Consider the following 19,489-nt stretch of genomic DNA (forward strand, 5'->3'; position numbering starts at 1 on the left):
CAACCGCACCCCATTATGCCAAAGTGGTATTTGGCAGGGTTCGGGACGTCGCGACACTTTCCATTTGGTAACTGGATAGACATCTATAACCACAGATGCATGCACACACACACCCACACACACATCCACACACACAGTCACACACGCACAAATGCACACAACACACACACACACACACTAGTTTGTAGAAGAAGATCAAGAAGAAGAAGACGAAGAAGAAGAAGAAGAAAACCAAGGAGCAACTTTATGATAGCGGCAGCAGCGGCGGTGGGAGGAGTGAATGGCACACACGCACAAACGGACGCAACACACACACTAGTTTGCAAAAGAAGAAAAAGAAGACCTGGGAGTAGCTTTACAACAACGGCAGCAGAGGCAGTGGGAGGAGCGAACAACAACGGGCGAGAGGAGGGGAGGAGGGAAAAAGAATAGGGAAAGGAGGGAAATAAGGGAGACATTGGGGCAAACCTAGGAAATATGGGGCTAACAGTGAGGAATCTTCAAATTCGTCACTAATATTATGAAATAATTTTTATTTTTTATTTTTTTTCAATAAAAGAAATATTAGTGATGGTTCCCAAATATGTCGCTAATAAGGGGAGAATAGTGACAAATCTTCAAATTTGTCACTAATATTGTAAAATAATTTTTTTTAATTTATTTTTTCAATAAAAGAAGTATTAGTAGCGGTTCCAAATTTGTCACTAATAAGGGGCTAATAATGATGAATCCTCAAATTCATCACTAATATTGTGAAATAAAATTTTTTATTTTATTTATTTTCAATAAAATATGTATTAGTGACGACTCCCAAATTCGTCACGAATAAGGGAATAATAGTGAAAAAGGGGGAGATTATTGATCTTATAGGTCATATCCCGTTTTGATTATGACAAATACTTTAATATTTAATGGTTCATGAGTTTGTGTGTAGGATCAACTGGAAGTATCATATGGTACATGCACATGGACTTGAAGAAGATAAAGGCCCAGAACATTTATTTGTTGTAATTTAATTGAGTTTTATTAGGGTCTATAATCTTATATAGTCTGTAATAATTAATGCATTGCATGAATGATATGACTGATAAGCTTAAATGACCATTGGGATCCGAATAACCTTAAGGCAATGCCAGATTTTTGGGATTAACTCACAAAGACCATAGATTGTCTTTATGACCCTAAAATATTGCTTAAAAATGTCCCCTATAGTATTGAAAATAAACATCATATAATTAGAGACAATTTAATAAAGGAAAAAACACCGAAATGCCCAAGGATGACATATTCGATCAACCGAACTTAGTTACACTGAGATTTTCGGTCTATCAAACCCCCACAGGGTCAACAAGTTGACTCTTTGGTCAACCAACTAGAAATATATAGGCAACGCCCTAGTTTACCGAACCGCGTAGGTTTGGAAAATCACCTTTCGACGGCTGATCATCTTCTTAGTTCAAATTTTCTACGGTCGACCAAACCCTCAAGATGGTCGTTCGACCCTTTTGGGTTGACGAATTTTACTGAGGTTAAAACACTGTTAAATTTTATTAACTTCACTTAAACTTTTTTCTAAAATGACCAATATGTCCTGAACGGTAATAATTCGGGGGAATTCTATATGTACCCGCTCATTTTCAAAAATTAGTGTGAGATTAGAATATATAATTAGCAAATACCCTCTGAATTTCAGAAAGTCTATTTCTCATACTCAAGCTTCATACTCTCATTTTGACTCATCCATATTGCAAATACCACTTAGTAAAAGTGCTCTTGTGTTCATCTCACCAAGCTTAAACTCTCACTTGCTCGTTTTGATTGAGATTGATTTTTCTTTGAGAGTAAGCTTCTAATTTTTCTAGGATGCTTCGTAAATAAGTCTTCCGTAGGAAAACTTCTAAGAGCTTATGAGTTTTGCATATTCATTGCAATACTCAAGAGTTCATTTGCATCTTGTTTGTGAAATACATTTTTACAAGCCGATCTCAAATATCTTGTGTGGTTTATTTTGAGAAAAATATGTGTTGAAGGTATTTGAAGTGTGCTTGAAGATAAATAATATTTTACAAACCAATTTCAAATAACTCTTATGATTTATTCTGAGAAAAATATTTGTTGAGGATATTTGAAGTGTGTTTGAGATCTTTGTTCTTGCATTGCGATTGATACTGTTATTTTGACACAATGATCTTTTCACATATACTTTCACAAACTGATTGTCTTACTTGCATTAATCTTTGAGAGTAGACATTAAGACTACACTGAGTTTATCATATCTTATCATACGGTAGTGCATTGATTATTGTTTGTGCATATTGGTACATAATCTACTTGTGTAAGAAGCATTTCCGTGTATGTAAATTTTCATATATTGTTGTATTCTAGGCATGGGCCTAATGAGAAAGATTAGCCCTGTTGAATAGTCCCGGATTCGCTTTGACCCGGTTAGGAAAGTTAGGTGCACCATCCTGTTAAGGTGTGCTTAGGTTGAGGTCAGCCCTGCTTATTGACCTGGTTGTAAACGATGCTGTTCCACTCGTTAAGTGAGCCGTAGTGGAATTCTTGTACTGAATAGCCAAGGCAGGGACATAGACACTTTTGCTGAACCCCCAATAACATTTCTTGTGCGTACTTTAATTTTCGCATTTTAAATTTCAGCACATGAATATTTATATTTTACTATTGTGAATGATTGAATTTATAATTGTATAGATAGACCCTAGGTTAAGTAATACTATTGCTAGATTAGTTAAACCTATGACAAAATTTTAAATATCCAATTCACCCCCTTTTGGGAATACACTAAAGCTAACAGTGACGAATCTTCAAATTCGTCACTAATATTGTGAAATTTATTTGTTTTTCAATAAAAGAAGTATTAGTGACGGTTCCCAAATCCGTCACTAACAAGGGGCTAGTAGTGACGAATCCTCAAATTCGTCACTAATATTGTGAAATAATTTTTTTTTTAATTTTTTTTAATAAAAGAAGTATTAGTGATGACTCCCAAATCCATCACTAATAAGGGGATAATAGTGATGAATCTTCAAATTAATCACTAATATTATGAAATAGAACCCTTTTTTTTATTTTTTTAAATAAAAAAATATTAGTGATGGTTCACAAATCCGTCATTAATAAGAGGCTCATAGTGACGAATCTACAAATTCGCCACTAGTATCATGAAATAATTTTTTTTTTAATAAAAGAAGTATTAGTGACGACTCTTAAATCCATGACTAATAAGAGGTTAATAGTGACGAATTTGAAGATTCGTCACTAATACTGTAAAATATTTTTTTTATTTTTATTTTTAAATAATAGTAGTGACAGTTATTTATTTGTCACTAATAAGTGTCTTTTAGTGACAGATTTAGTTTGTCACTTGTACCGCAGAAATCATCGCTAATATTTTTTTGAGATAATTTCTCACGAAAAGTGTTTTCTCGCGATATTTTTCGATTTTTAGTGACGAAACTATTAGTGACAATTTCAAATCCGTCACTAATAGTGTCGTATTAGTGACGATTGCTAAAATTGTCACTAATACACACTTTTAGTGATGAAATTGAATCTGTCACTAAAACCAATATTTTCGTAATGTCAAAAGTATTCTTCTCTCATTCTTTTATATTTAATATTTTATTGAGAGCAAGAATCCTAGTTTTTCCATTTATTCATTGTTTGATAAATCTTTGGGAAAAAAGGTTATACTAGGACATAAATCTTTGAAGCATTCACTTTCATATTTTTATTCAAAGATTTCATATTTTCTTGTTTTTTTTTTAAAAAAAAAAAAACTATTTAAGAGCAAACCATAGATATCCAACATACATATTAATTGAAAAATTATTTTTTTTGGTAGATATATATCGTATATGGTTTAGATCTTTTGAGAAACTTATCATGCATATCTTTATACAAAGATCATACATTCTTTTATTACAAAAATCATATTGAGATCAACACATTTACTCCATTGAACTTCAAGTTATATCTTGTGAGAGTCTTTAGGATTTCACTTCTACACATTAGCTTGTTGAGAAGCATCTGAGTGAATCCAAAATTTTTTATTTATCCATTGTATTTATGGTTTGGGTTGTGAACCGAAGAGGAGAAAGTTATGTCTCCTGTAAGCAGTAGATTATAAGGAGGTAGCTATGCCTCTTGTAAGTAATAGAGTATAACGGGAAGCTCCGTCCCAAGTTAAGGAGCAGTATAGTGGAATCTTTGAGTAGTTTACCCAAGGCGAAGACGTAAGCCGAGTTGGCCGAACCTTGTAAAATCTAGAGTGTGCATCTCTCTTCCTTTATCTCATTTTTATTTCCGCTTGCATTTGATTATTAATTTCATATATGCCAATTGTGTATGTCTTAAATATTTCATGTAATTGTGATTGATTGGGAAATATTGATTGGTTGTGGAATACATAACTTGAATCTATTAGCTTGTGTAATACCAAAATTTGTGTATCTCCAAATTTCTACTTTTGTGGTTGTGCCATTTTAAAATTAGGACTTAAAGAATTAGAAATTTTAAAATACCCAATTCACCCCCCCCCCCCACCCTCAGGATTACACCTAATTTCACACGACCGAGTATCGAACGCTTTGAAAATTGCCTAAGGCCAGTCAACCGGCACTTGCCTCAGTCGACCGACCCTCTTAGGTTGCTCAAAATTCATGCGCTAAACATGTTTAATTTTTTGATTAAACAATTTTAAAATGACGAGCGTGTCCTTTAACGGTTAGATTTTCGAAAAATCTATATATAGCCCATTCATAACTTGATTTAATTGCTTTTGATTAGCCAAAAATCCTCCTAAATATTTTGGGGATTTTAAATCAAAATCAAAAGCTCCACCCCATCATTTTCATTGCATTTTTTTTTTTTTTTTGGAGTGTAAAATATAGCTTTACTTCTACACTTTATTTTGAAAATATTCTTTGGAGAAAACTCTTTCTTTTGAGCTTAGATTATTAAAGGATATTTTATTGCATATCTTTATTTTCACTCATCCTTTCAAAACAAGAGTATATCTTTCACTCTTCTATTGTTTATCTCTTATTTTACAAAATCATTTTGGGTAAATTTTAAAAGGCTTAAGCATATATTTACACTCATATATATGGTGCTAGAAAAGCCTTATTGCATTTGAGTTTACATATGTAAATCTTATGTTTGCAGAAATCATTTGAAAGCAAACCCTAGGTTCTCCTACATTTTTATTGAAAATTATTCTTTGGAGAAATATTTATCAGGATTGAATCTTTGAAGCTTTTATGGTATACATCTCATTCAAAGATTTTAAAAATTATTTTGACAAAATAGCCCATTTCTCTACTGAGGTGACTCTGTCTTGTAAGAAGAACTGGTTGTGGCTCAGCCCTGTAATTGAGTTGGAGAGACTTCATCTCGTAAGGAGGAACCAGTTTGTCTCAACCTGGTAATTGAGCTGTGGTGACTCCACCTCGTAAAGAGAACTGGTTGTGGCTCAACCCTGTAATTGAGCTAAGGAGACTCTACCCCGTAAGAAGGAATCAGTTTGACTTAACCTGATAATTGAGTTGAGGTGACTTCATCTCGTAAGGAGAACTGGTTGTGACTCAATCCTGTAATTGAGTTGGGGAGATTCCTCCCTGTAAGGAGAAATGTAAATGACTTTTGTTACACCCGTTTAAGTGAGCAGGTTAGTGGAATCCTTGGGGGTTTGTCCAAGGCGGGAATATAGACAGTATTGGTCGAATCTCGATAACAAATCTTCTGTCTCTCTCTATCTCATTTATTTTTCACACTTAAAATTCCGTACATGTATGATTGTTCATTTATTATTATAATTATGTTGCATACACACATTTAATTTAAATGAGATATATTCCACACATGTATGTTTATTTTCTTTGCTTAAATCATTTTACATACATGTATGTACTTTGAATGGGATAAGATTTGTGATGAATGGAGAATTTTATTTAGCGAAAAGTTTTAAAACCCAATTCACCTCCCTCTCGATATCACACCATAACTCTCTCATGTATGTAAGTTAGCAAAGTGTACATAAGGAAAGGAATCTGCTTTTCAATTTCTTGATATTTTATTCTTTAGTGGCAAAAAAATGGAAGCATCTTGTGAGTATTGGATGCTAAGATGGGTAATGCTTAATGTGTTAAATGATGCTCTCACAGTTTGGCTTATTCTTTCTGGCCCCATCAGACCACAAAGCCTGGAGAATCGCATTAGCAGTGTTGAAGATTAAACTTGAAGACCGGCAGCCCACCTCCATTGAAGACCGGCAGCCCACCGTTGTGGACATTGGAGATTTGCAGGCAACCTACTCCACCTACCAGCCCACCTCTATTGAAGATTTGCACCCACCATTGTTGATTATTTGATTTCTATAATTACTATAAATAGCTGAGTTGTGTGTGAGTAAATGAGAGCAATGTGGTGTGTGAGAGAGATTAGCCAGTGAGCCGTGAGAGAGATTTTATTCCTCTGTAATTTATTTTCAGATTGAAACTACTGATTTGGCAATTTATCCTCACTGAGTTTCAGCCACAACCAGTGACTGAGTGCTCCTCTCCACCCATCAGTGGTATCAGAGCGTCCAGGTACGCCGGAATTCACCAAACAGAGGTGAACAGAGAAGAAATTCAAGTTTCTTCTCAGTTTTGAAGTTGCTCCAAATATCAAATTGAGCCTGCCATTGTGCAATTCGATTCAAGACGATTCCAACGGTGAAAACCACCTCTCAAACGGACACTGGGAGAGTCTACACGCGCTCCCACGCGCCTCCCACGAAGACAGCGCTCTACCCACGCGCTGCACGCGCCGACGAAGACTCCGGCAGACGGTGACACGCGCCTCACGCTCCTGCACGCGTCTTCTTCGCCCGATTGGTGAGATCCGACCCGGACAGCGACCCGCAACCCGGCCCAGCGACCAGCAACCCGGATCCGTACCCGCGCCTTGACCCGCATCCGACCCGCTCCCAGCAGCGACACGCGGCACGCGCAGAGGACGCCACGTGGGGTAACGGAACAGTTAACGCCGTTAAGCGGCCGTTAAGTTGAACCGGTTAGTTTAAAAATTCACCAGAATTTCCTATAGCCGGTTCGGTGATTTTTAGACCGGTTCTTTGCAAACCAAAACCGGTTCCTAAGGTTTTTCAATCTTCTGAATTTATTGGTGGCATTAGATTTACCGAAATCAGCCCCCATTTCTCTATTTTTTATATATTGAATTCGATGGCTAACGGTACTATCCAATCGGTCATTCCAAAATTGACCCGAGAGAATTATGACAACTGGTCGATTCAAATGAGAGCCCTTCTAGGTTCTCAGGATGTCATGGATATCGTTGAAGATGGGTACAGAGAAAGCCCATCAAAAGAAGCCGAAGCAGCTATGCCCGAAGCTCAAAGAACGACCTTGCGAGTCGATCGAAAGAAAGATTGCAAGGCAAAATCCATAATCTACCAAGGCCTTGATGAGGCCACGTTCGAAATCATTGCCTCCGCGAAGACATCTAAAGAAGTCTGGGACTCTCTCCATCGAACACACAAAGGTGCAGATAAAGTAAAAAAGATTCGTCTTCAGACATTGCGAGGTGAGTTCGAATCTCTCAAAATGAAGTCTACTGAATCCATTTCAGACTACTATACACGAGTAATGGTAGTATCAAATCAATTAAGAAGAAATGGAGAAATTCTCAATGACGAGAGAATTTGTGAAAAAATTTTGCGATCTTTAGATCCAAAATATGATTATATAGCTGTGACCCTGGAAGAAACAAAAGACTTGGAAACAATGTCTGTAGAAGAACTTGTGGGCTCACTCCAAGCCCATGAGCAAAAAGTCAATAGAAGAAGTGATGATAAAGCACTGGAGCAAGCTCTCCAAACGAAGTTGTCCCTCACTACAGATAAATACGACAAAGGGGGGACGTCACAACAAGGAAGAGGACGAGACCGAGGATCTCGTGGAAGAAATTCTGGGAATTTTAACTCCAGAGAAGGTGGCAGAGGCAGAAGAGGTCCCACTAGAGGAGGACGAAATCAACAGAGCTATGTCCCACAAGGCAGAGGACAAGGAAGAAGAGGAGGATATAATAATCGCTCAAATGTAGACAAAAGAAACATTCAATGCTACAATTGTCACAAGTATGGACACTATAGCAATGAATGTTGGGGGCGACAACAAGAAAAGGTTAGCGAGGAGGCCAACCTTGCCGAAACTGATCATGCAGATGGAGAGTCGTTGATGCTGATGGCACACAATGCAACTCCTCAGGACCAAAGCGTTTGGTACCTTGATTCTGGAGCCAGCAACCATATGACTGGCAGAAAGAACCTATTCTTTGAACTTGATGAGAAAGTTCAGGGGGAGATATCTTTCGGAGATAATTCTAAAATTGCAGTCCAAGGGAGAGGAGATGTTTTGATCAAACAGAAGTCTGGAGATCATGCTTACATCTCCAACGTCTACTATGTGCCAGCCATGAAGACTAATATACTTAGTCTCGGACAGCTCGTGGAGAGAGGCTATCGAATTAGCCTCAGTGATAAGCAGATGGTGATAATAGATGCTCGAGGAAAGCTTGTTACTCGAGTTCAAATGGCAAAGAATCGAATGTTTCCGCTCGCCATCCAACATGATACGCCAAGGTGTTTGAGCGCTATCATCAAAGACAAAGACTGGCTATGGCATCTAAGGTATGGGCATCTAAACTTTGAAAGTTTGAAACAATTGGGAAGCAAGAAGATGGTGAAGGGCTTACCCAATATCCATCATCCAAATGTGATATGTGAAAGCTGTATTTTGAGCAAGCAACATAGAAACAGCTTTGGAAAGCAAGCCGACTGGAGATCAACCATGCCGCTCCAGCTAATACACACAGATGTGTGTGGTCCATTAAGACCATTTTCGAATGGACAGAATCGATACTTCCTCACCTTTATTGACGACTACAGCAGGAAGACCTGGGTCTACTTCTTGAAAAGGAAGTCAGAGGTATTCGATAAGTTCAAAGAGTTCAAAACTCTTGTGGAGAAACAGAGTGGCTTCCGCATCAAGTCACTCCGGTCAGACCAAGGAGGAGAGTACAAAGACGAAGCTTTCCTGGAATTCCTTAGACAACAAGGAATTCAGAAACAGTTCACACCATCATACACTCCCCAGTTGAATGGTGTAGCCGAAAGGAAGAATCGCACAATCCTTAACATGGCTAGAAGCATGTTAAAGGATAAAAATGTGCCCAAGAGTTTTTGGGCAGAAGCAGTGTTATGTGCAGTCTATCTGCTAAATAGGTGTCCGACGAAGAGTCTTGATACAAAGACACCATATGAAGCCTGGAGTACTCACAAGCCCAGTGTGAGTCATCTTAGGGTGTTTGGCTCCATAGCCTACGCCAAGATCCCAGAAGCAAGAAGGACAAAGCTGGATGATAAAGGAGAGAAGTGTATCCTTGTAGGATATGGCGATAGCACCATGGGATATCGACTTTACAATCCCATTAATAAGAAAGTCTTTCACAGTCGGGATGTCATCTTTGAAGAAAATGAATCCTGGAAATGGGACCAGGTTGAATGTTCCAAAGATGCGGAATTGACACTTGAAGGAGAAGAACCTACACAGACAAGAGAAGTGGTTATCGAGCCACAAATTCCTGAGCTGCAGACACCTCCACATGGTTCACCACAGAGGAATGAAGCTCCATCACCAATTGAGCGTGAAATCTCAGACATGAGACCTAGAGGAGCTCGAAATCTAGCCGATCTGTATGAAAATATAGAACCAATGGAAGAATATATTGCTCTAAACTGCCTGTTGCTAACTAGCGACCCAATTAGCTTTGAGAAAGCTAACGAAGAAAACAAATGGAGAAAAATGATGGATGAGAAGATACAATCCATCAAGAAGAACAAGACTTGGGAGTTGACAAATCTCCCGAAGAGCCACAAAACTATTGGTGTAAAATGGGTCTACAAGACCAAGAAGAACACTCAAAGAGAAGTCCAGAGATACAAAGCAAAACATGTCGCCAAGGGTTACAGGAAGAAAGAAGTGGAATTGATATCTTGCAGAACGTATGATCAGATTGCTGACATTTTCACAAAACCACTCAGACATGATATTTTTGCAAGACTGAAGACAATGCTCGGAATGACAAAATTAGGAGAGTCAAGTTTAAGGGGGGATGTTGAAGATTAAACTTGAAGACCGGCAGCCCACCTCCATTGAAGACCGGCAGCCCACCGTTGTGGACATTGGAGATTTGCAGGCAACCTACTCCACCTACCAGCCCACCTCTATTGAAGATTTGCACCCACCATTGTTGATTATTTGATTTCTATAATTACTATAAATAGCTGAGTTGTGTGTGAGTAAATGAGAGCAATGTGGTGTGTGAGAGAGATTAGCCAGTGAGCCGTGAGAGAGATTTTATTCCTCTGTAATTTATTTTCAGATTGAAACTACTGATTTGGCAATTTATCCTCACTGAGTTTCAGCCACAACCAGTGACTGAGTGCTCCTCTCCACCCATCAAGCAGCACCCTGCTTTTTGGAGTTCAAGAAAGATTAATGCCTGTGAGATAGCAAAAGAGCCACGACAAATTAATTGGAAGATTATGGGTAAAAAGAGAGATGCATAAGAAAACCACATAAACAATATGTTTGAAGGAGGACCAATGTAAAAAATGCATGTTCCTATTTTAGGGAAACAACATACATTTGCTGGTAGTTGCATTCATATTGTTCAAGGAAAATGTGAGGCTTGTTTTCAGTTCATTAAATTCTTTTCTTTAGGAAGGAAGTGCCCTAGTGTGCATCTAGGTTGGGATGGCATCATGGCAATGGATCAGGTTGAACGACTGTGTAGCTGTCATGACTCCTGATGGAAGAGGATATGTTTGACTATTTTCCAATCAAATTGGAAGAATTCAAGGGGTTAAACAGGATAAATGATTAAATATTGATTAGATTTGGGATTAAAATATTCGATCCCAAGTACAATGCATTTCTAGTAAGTTGCAAACCATCCCATTGTTTAAGAGCACTGATACGCCTTTTTAAACAATTTTTTTTTTTTTTGAAGGGAAAGAAATCATAGAGTTTTTGAAAAAGAAGAATGTCTCTCAGTATTGAAAGATTATTGGAAAAAGAAAACCCTCAAAACTTGAACGTTTACCCACTAAATTTGTCTTGGTTTCTCTCCAATTCTTTCATCCTTGTCTCCACAGAAGCTGTTCTTTAATTGAGCTCGTAAAAATAAAATAAAACTTAAAATAAATAGACTGAAAGGAAAATATCCAGCAACATGGTTATTCATGTAGTGGGGAATATGCAAATGTTGAATTGTTATCTAGTAGGGAAACAACTTTGCAGAACATTGCTAATACTTTGAAATTTGAATAGGTTAACAACTCAAGTTGCAGCTTGGGGGCAAGAGACCAATTCATAATTCTACCAAACAGGAAGTTGATCCAGTTATAGCAGTTTTGAGAAGTAAGAAGACTCAAATGATCATTCAAACAAGAGAACTAAATTTGAAATTTTTAGATTTTAACAGTGATGATCCTGATGAATTTCATGTGTTTTTGGAAGACTATATCTGGTGGGTGGTCATACATGAACATGACTAAAAAACTATTGAGAATTTTACTTGTGAGTTTGTCCCACATTGGAAAAATTGAGTGGATGATGGATGCTTATATACATGGTTGGGCTCAAGACCCAATAGGCTTAAACTTCGGGGTCAAGTTGGTGTTTACTCATGTGTATCAAGCCCCCTTATGGACTCCTCCTTTATGTGGCTGAGTCTAAATTTAAAGGGACAACTACAACTTGGTGGAAATACATGTTGAGATCTGAATGCAGGATGAGATAAAGGAGTGCGATCTATTTGTACCCCCATCAGCTAACGACATGATTATGTTATAAAATGATCAAGGAAGAGCACGTTAGTTTTTATCAAAATCTTTCAATGGCTTCTTTAATCTAATAATCTTCCTATCAATGATGCGAATTGATAGGACCTACTCTTTGATCTTTCTCCACTACAATTAGTTAAAATCTTGTGTCTTAAACTAGTGTTGCAAAGCTAAGCCTTTGTTAAGTACGGAGTGTTGCTAAAGAAATGTTTGCTCCAAAACATCAAAGAGAATTCAACAAACCAAAATTAGGAATTCTTCCCTTCTTTTTGCAATTCTTCGAGAATCGAAGTGATTGTAGAATATAAGATAACTATGCAACAAAATTTTTTGGTTGGCTCAAGTTTGGTCATTTATGGAGCAATAGATAAATCCCACAAGATTTCATCATTGATATTCCAAGAACTGTTTGAGCCCTTTTAATTTTCAAATTTGACAAGAATTTTTATTGATGTAGTTGATCGAAAGGGAATTTTAGGGTCATAGATACATGCAATCACCTTTGATAATGAAGAAAATGGTGACTGCCTTAAGAAGGTAAAAGGTTTGAAGAAGAGGAGGCAAAATTTAATTAGAAAGGGGTTTAATAGTGGAGTAAAGTCAAAAAGGGTTTAAAGCACCTAAATTTGGATTTTGGACAACCATTAAAACCTAACCATCCATCTTTCACCCACTCCTTATCATGCCCATCGCATCTCTGCACTCGAGCATATTCTTATTGTGCACTCCTGATATATTCTTATTTAAAAAATTTTTTTTTTTATTTGCGTAGACGTGGGAATACAATAATGTAGAGGAACAAGTCTCAAATTTTGGTCTTTATTTTCCTTCAAGCTATAATTTTGGTCATTGTTACTATAAAGCAAATGATGATAGAAAAAAAATTTAGGGCATGTTTAGTTGATTTTTTTTTTTTTTTTTAAACTATAAAAATGCTTGTTTATATATATTTTAAATTTTCCAATACTAGTATTAAAAAGATAGAAAATAAAATATTTATTTAGTCGAGAAAAAATTTTTATTTTTCATTTCTAAATTCTACAAAAAAATTATAAAATCACACGTTATTTCTAAATTTATTGAGAATTATATAACAAATCAAAAATAATAAAAAATGATCTCCAACTTTTCTATAGCAATTTAGAAAATTAGAAATGAGGCGGCTTTTTTGTAATTATTTAAAATATTAGGAACACAAAAAAAAAAAAAAAAATTCTCCATAAGTGAATAAAGCGATTTTTTTTTATTTTTTTCTGCAATTGACACAACATTGAAAAGTAAGCTAGATTTTATTTTATAATTCTAAGAAAAATTAAAAATAGAAAATAAAAACTATTTTCCAGAAGTAAACTACCCTTAGTAATTCATAATATATTGTTGTTAGGAATGACTTTAAATTTTACAATGAGATTCCCTTCTTATTGTATTGCATGTCTAATATATATATATTGTATTGAGAGACTTTTTTCTACATAATTAAATCCCTATATAATTTATGAACCAAACATGAAATCAGTTTTCAAAATTCCATTGAAGATTGAAGGTGATCAATATACAATTTAAAAAACTAAATAAACTATAAACGAAGAACAATTAAAATAATTCAAATGAAAGAAACACCTTTGGCTTTAAAGCGCCTTCAATAATATTAACAATTGGAAGGAAAGGAAGTACATTTGGTTCACATTCAACCGCTATTAACACAGAATGATAAAGAGCTTCCTCCCCAAAACAGAGTACAACATTTCATCATGTACAAATAATCATAGGATCTCCAATCCGGTCGCAGCAGCAGTACTATACAACTGTACATTATGCAGCAGCTATTGCTGTAAATGAAAACAAATCTGTGAGGCTAACATGGAAAGGACGGCAAGTTTTGCCAATCACTTCTCCCACTCTTGTCTTGTGAATATATGAGCATATATTTACACCAATACATACCCTAGCTACTCTGTAAATGGAAAATGATAATCTAGCCAGCCATGTACAAATTTCTACTCATTATCAGAACTTGCAGGAAGTTCCCGACCTCTGCAGCTTCAAATTCAACCCCATATTGCTCTTTGTGCACTCCATTAATGCCTCTCCCAAAACCTTCTCAAAGCTCACCAAGTAGAATTCCCACTCATTCTCACTCATCTCTCCAAATGAAACTCCCCCATTTTCATGGCTATGGTGGTTTGTCTCTGAGAAGCTTAAACTCTTGGTCAGCCCCCCAGCCTTGTCCCTCCCACATCCATCTTCTTCATCCAATCCGGCCAATGAAAACCTCGGGATCTTTGGCGGCTTAGCGACCTCAGGAGGCGTCTGCCGGAGCCAGCGAGGAACATCTGCAATCCCAATATAGGAACTATTTTCAATTTCCTTGTCCATGTACTTAATCATCTCTACTTCTAGGGTTTCTTCTTCTCCAGGAAAGGTATCCTCCCCATTGTGTGTGTTGGCCATTCTTTCCTTGGCCTCCAAGCAAACGTTCTCTAGCATGCTTGCGCTTTCTTCAAAGTTCCCTCGGGTCATCATTCGGCCGATGTCGGCGAGGGATAGCCTCGCGGCCGCCGCGCGCTTCAGGAAAATGCTGCAAATCACAAACACTCGAATTGATGATTCCCGGAGAGAAGGCACCGTGGTTCGCAAAAGCTCTGCGTCCTTGAATGGACTAAGATGAGAGATGTACTCCATTTCTGAATCAGAAAAAGGGATCAAAGCTTGAGGCCAATGCAACCACTCGAAGTACGGATCGTCAATCCACTCTGGCAGGCAAAGCCCGTGATCTATGGGCACCAAATCCGCTTCTCCGGCAACGTTGATCTGATGTCGGCTGTTTCTGACAAGTATGTTCCCTGCATGCCGGTCTAGATTCAGTAGCCTAACGTCAAGAATCGCGATCCGGTGAACGGACACGACGGAGAATCCCGACGGGCCTAGATCTCCGGCATCGGAGTCGTGTTCCACAAACCGCTGGAGCGAGGCGATCTTCTGAGTTGCGGCAGGGATCGCGGCCGGATTGTTGACGTTAAAGCCGACTTGGGAGAATTTGACTAGGGCAGTGGGAGGAACGCCGGCGAATCCCCCGTGGTCGAGGAGGTAGGCGGCAAGTTCGCGGACGCCAGTCTCGCCGACCCGGACGGAAGGTTTCAACCCGGGCTGCCCGAGGGTCCGACCCACGAAGCCTTTCGGGTTGTTGCAGGCAAGTGGCTCTTCGTCCATAGGTTTGGCAACCGCGATCCCGTTGCCGTTTGGGGCGCGGAGAAGGTAGGCGCCGCCGAGGCCAGTGGCGACGGGGACGGGGTCGATGCCAGAGGCCACGGCGGTGGTGACCTCGTCGACGAGGGCGCGGACTCCGGGGGTAGCGACGGCGGCAAGGATTTCGAGTTGGGGGCCGAGGGGGTCGGTGTAAGATTGGTGGTCATGGTCTGGGAAAGAAATGGGGGAGAGGGAGAGGCAGGGAGTGGAGAAACTGCGATGGAAGCGGGCGGCGAGGTGAAGGACGGAGGAGAAGTCGAGTTGGGTGAAGGATTGGAGTTTGCAGCGATGGGCGGCAGAGGGCTTGAGCTGGTGATGGTGGTGAGGGAGAGCTACGGCCATGTTGAAGAGTGTCATGCAGGTGCAGATAATGCCGAAGGCGGGCAAATGCAAATTGAGCTGGCGAGTTGGTTCTTGTTTCTCAGTGGAGGGCTCGGAGGCTGGTGGTCTCCCGAAGATTGCAGCCCATCACATATCTGCTCATTTGTGAATTTAATAAAATAAAAATCATTAAAATTGATTTGGAACTTAAGAAGAGAAAATTGAAAAAATTCAAAATTTCATGTATAATTATTAAGAAAGATGAAAAGAAAATTTAATTAAATGATTGATTTTACTAATTATTAATATTTGACTTTCCAATTTTATTTTTTTTATTATGGTGGGGATCGACTCCTGCCACCAAGTCCTTCAGACCCCCCGATGCGGCATCAAACTCACGAGGTGGCGGCCATCCCCCTAGTTCGCCATCCATTCAAATTAGATGCAGATAATCACAGTTAAGTTAGACTTTCAAGCAATTCATCTCTCAGGACATATCTTAGGACGCATTTAAGTTTACACCGACTACATCTATCAGGATTCGTTAATAGCTGAAGTTGCTATGTAATTAAAAAAGTAAGTACTATCTATGTTATAAAATGTGAAGTGTTGTGCATATTTACAAGAGAGATTCAACATTTTGTTATTACTATATTTAAAACCAATGAAAAGTTATAAGTCATACAGAAAAAAAGGAATAAATTATGCAATACATATATATTAATTTATTATGCAGGCCTCCGCGTAGCTTGCTCCCAATTATTAGAATATAATTAGCCCACAAGATGCAAAAATTTGGGCTCCAATGCCAAGTTGAAAAAAAGAAAAAAGAAAAAAGGAAGAAACATATTCATTAAAAGATAAAAAAATTCTCTGAGGAAAAGCTTTTTTTTTTTTTTTTTTAAGTCTTAATAATAGTTTGATGACCCAGTAAATTTTTAATAAGAACTAGCTACAGAGAAATTGACTAATAATGTTATCAAAATTGTTTGGTGCTCTCATGTTAAAAAAAAAAAAGAAAAAAAGAATTGTTAACAAGAAAAAGTTGGTTTTGAATTTTTAGTGAAAAGGGTTTTAAGGCATACAAAATTATTTAAAATGACTAAAATTGATATATATATATATATATATATATATATATATTAAAAAATATTAATGCATTGATTATTTAGTAATTTTTGAAAAAACAAATACTTTGAACAATAATAGAATAGAAGGTGAGGATTTTGACTACCACATGATTAAGGATTCGAGCTTGCTACCCCTAAGATCAGACTCAAGATTTATCGGAAAATTGGTGATGGAATCTGCCAAACATCTCCCGAATCTGGTATCGCACCATAATGTCCAATGAAACGTGATGGTGGCAGGAGTTCCCAGATTAGACAATAGAATATTTTATTAGCACAAAAAAAAAAAAAAATTTACTTTTAAAATGTTTTTAAAAAAAACTTAAAATTTTAAAAATTATTTACCAAGCGTGTTATACTTATTTTATATTTAAAAAATCAGACTCGCCCTAAATGAGTTTATATTAAATATGCGCAACATAATATATATGCATGGTTGAAGATGTAATAGTTGGGTATGTCACTATTAAAAAAAAAAAACCAAAAGGGAAGAAGAAGAACATGAACTCGATGATCAAATTATGATTTTTTTATTTTTTATAATTGTTAAACACCAGTTTATGATGATCTTAAAAATCAATCTTAATTATTTTGAAGCATAAATGGTTTATTGATCCAAACGAATTAAAATCAATCGACATTCATGAACTCAGAAAATAGAAAAGAAAAGTATTCAAACATGTTCACAGCAGAAGTTATAAAACCCAGAATATAAAAAGGACACAGGTAATTAAACACGTATCATGCATGCAAAGTAAGGATGACAATCAATGCAATTAATCTTAATCAAGAAGGACTAAAAAAAAAAAATGTTCTCACTCAGATTTGAGGCATGGGTCAAGTGATGGGCCCATTGTTTTGATTTAACAACGTACGTCCTGCAAAATTATAAATTATATCTCCAAGGAATTTAAGAATTTAAAAAAGAGAATTAATTAACATAATATATAGAAAAGGACAAACCTACGAGTCCCTCGCTCCTCCGCCAATGAATCGTTGCGATTTTCTAAAACAAAACAAAATCAACCTAACCCAAATCATTAATTATTCCAATTTCAATTTTCATAACAAATGAAACGGCTAGATGCATGTATATATACGATAAATAGAGAAATACAATTTTTTTTTTGAATAGTACAACAGTTATATTATAATTAATTGTTCTAAAAATTTATACATCTAATAGAATTAAATTTATGCATGCATGTTATTTGCAAAGAATTTGCGGGTAGAAATAACACAATCCCCTATCCAAATTAACAGATAAAATAACAAAATGATAAATTTTTTTTTTTTTTGAAATTTCATGAGAGAGGAAAGAGGATAGAAAGAGAGAGACCCTGAACACTGGCGAGGCATTCAGGGAGACGAACAGCAACGAGAGCACGAGACGACGAAATGTTTGGATCTTGTCACCAAAAATTCCAAAACACAGAGCCCCCACCCCCTCCCCAACTGCAAATCCCTATTAGTCTCTCTTCCCTAACCAACTTTTCTCTCTTCTTTTACCTCTCTCTCTCTCTCTCTCTCTCTCCCCCCATATTAGGGCATTAGGTGCGACAACTCATCAACAAATTATTATAGCAAAATGATTAAAAATAGTTTAATTCATCCTTATTTGACTCATCTAAACTGAATCCCTCCTTATTTGATTCATCTAAACCAAATCCCTCCTTACTTGATTCATCTAAACCGAATCATAGATACTCACATTATAATTAATTAAACAATTTGCATGTGCTGGTATGTTTATAGTCAACGATTATTTGTTATTACTACCAAAGAAAAAAAAAAAAAAACCATGTTTATAGCATGGTGTAGTCATATATATTAATTATTATAGCCTAAATTCATAAAATGTTGGAACTACAATCATTAATCTACTATATCAATGAATTCAAAGTCAAGGTTTTGTGGTCGAGGAGGAGGGGGATAAAATAAAATGCATGTATAATAAAGAATATTTGACATTGTTAAAATTTTTATTTATTAAATGTCATTTTAATTTGCGACTAAAATTCAATTAAGTCCCAAGCTTAGAATTTGAATTTTAATTGGGTTTTAATTAGAAAGTTAAGATTCAATTGAGCATCGACTTTGAGAGTTGATGCTTAATTGTGTCTTGGATGGGTTTGGGTTGAAATTTTCGAACTCGGTTGAAGTTGGGTTAATTTCGTGTTGGGCTTTTGTGGAGCCTAGTTGTGTTTTAATTTGAATGAAGATCCGACTTGGAAAATTTTGGAGCCCATTCGGAACGGAACCCTAGGTGCAACATATAAAAAGGATTGCTTTCGGGTGATTAGGGTTGGCGTGGTTGTATCTGCGAGAGAGCGAGAGGGAGAGCATTGTATCGCCGCACTCTCTATGTTTTCTTCCTGATAATATTGAAATCCCTGCAACTCCGTGGACGTAGGCAAAATTGCCGAACCACGTAAATATTGTCTTGTGCGTGTGATTGATTTTTTTCTTTGGCGTTATTTTTCTTCTATTTTGTTTCTCACAGGTTTCGGGAATTTGTTCTTTATTCCCAACATTTCAGGATTTAATGTGAGATTGAGTTTTGAATTTGGTTCTTTGGATGGAATTAGCTAGCCGGGTCAAAATTGTTGGATCAAAGGTAACCCAAATGGGGGTGCATTGGGTTTTAATAAAAAATAATATGCTTGATTATAAAATTTAAATCACTTTAAACAAACCAAGCGAACACACAAAGAAAGAAAAATTTAAATAAATGAGAGCATGAAAGAGAGATTTCAAATGCGTTTATAATGGTTTGGCAGTCCGGCCTATGTGCACTCTTTTAAGGTCAACCACCTTGAGGTTTCATTACACCTCTTGCGTTAACAATGACAAGGAGACC

The 19,489-nt window shown here is 37.0% G+C and overlaps 1 protein-coding gene across 1 annotated transcript; it reads right to left on the reverse strand.

Annotated features, from left to right (window-relative positions):
- Positions 1 to 13,939: 13,939 nt before the first annotated feature.
- LOC131160874 (phosphatidylinositol 4-kinase gamma 8) lies at positions 13,940 to 15,520 on the reverse strand. Its single transcript, XM_058116752.1, has one exon. The coding sequence runs from the start codon at positions 15,518 to 15,520 to the stop codon at positions 13,940 to 13,942; it is 1,581 nt and encodes a 526-aa protein (XP_057972735.1).
- Positions 15,521 to 19,489: the final 3,969 nt, after the last annotated feature.

This window comes from Malania oleifera, chromosome 7 (genome assembly GCF_029873635.1).
Source record: "Malania oleifera isolate guangnan ecotype guangnan chromosome 7, ASM2987363v1, whole genome shotgun sequence".
Lineage (NCBI taxonomy): Eukaryota > Viridiplantae > Streptophyta > Magnoliopsida > Santalales > Ximeniaceae > Malania > Malania oleifera.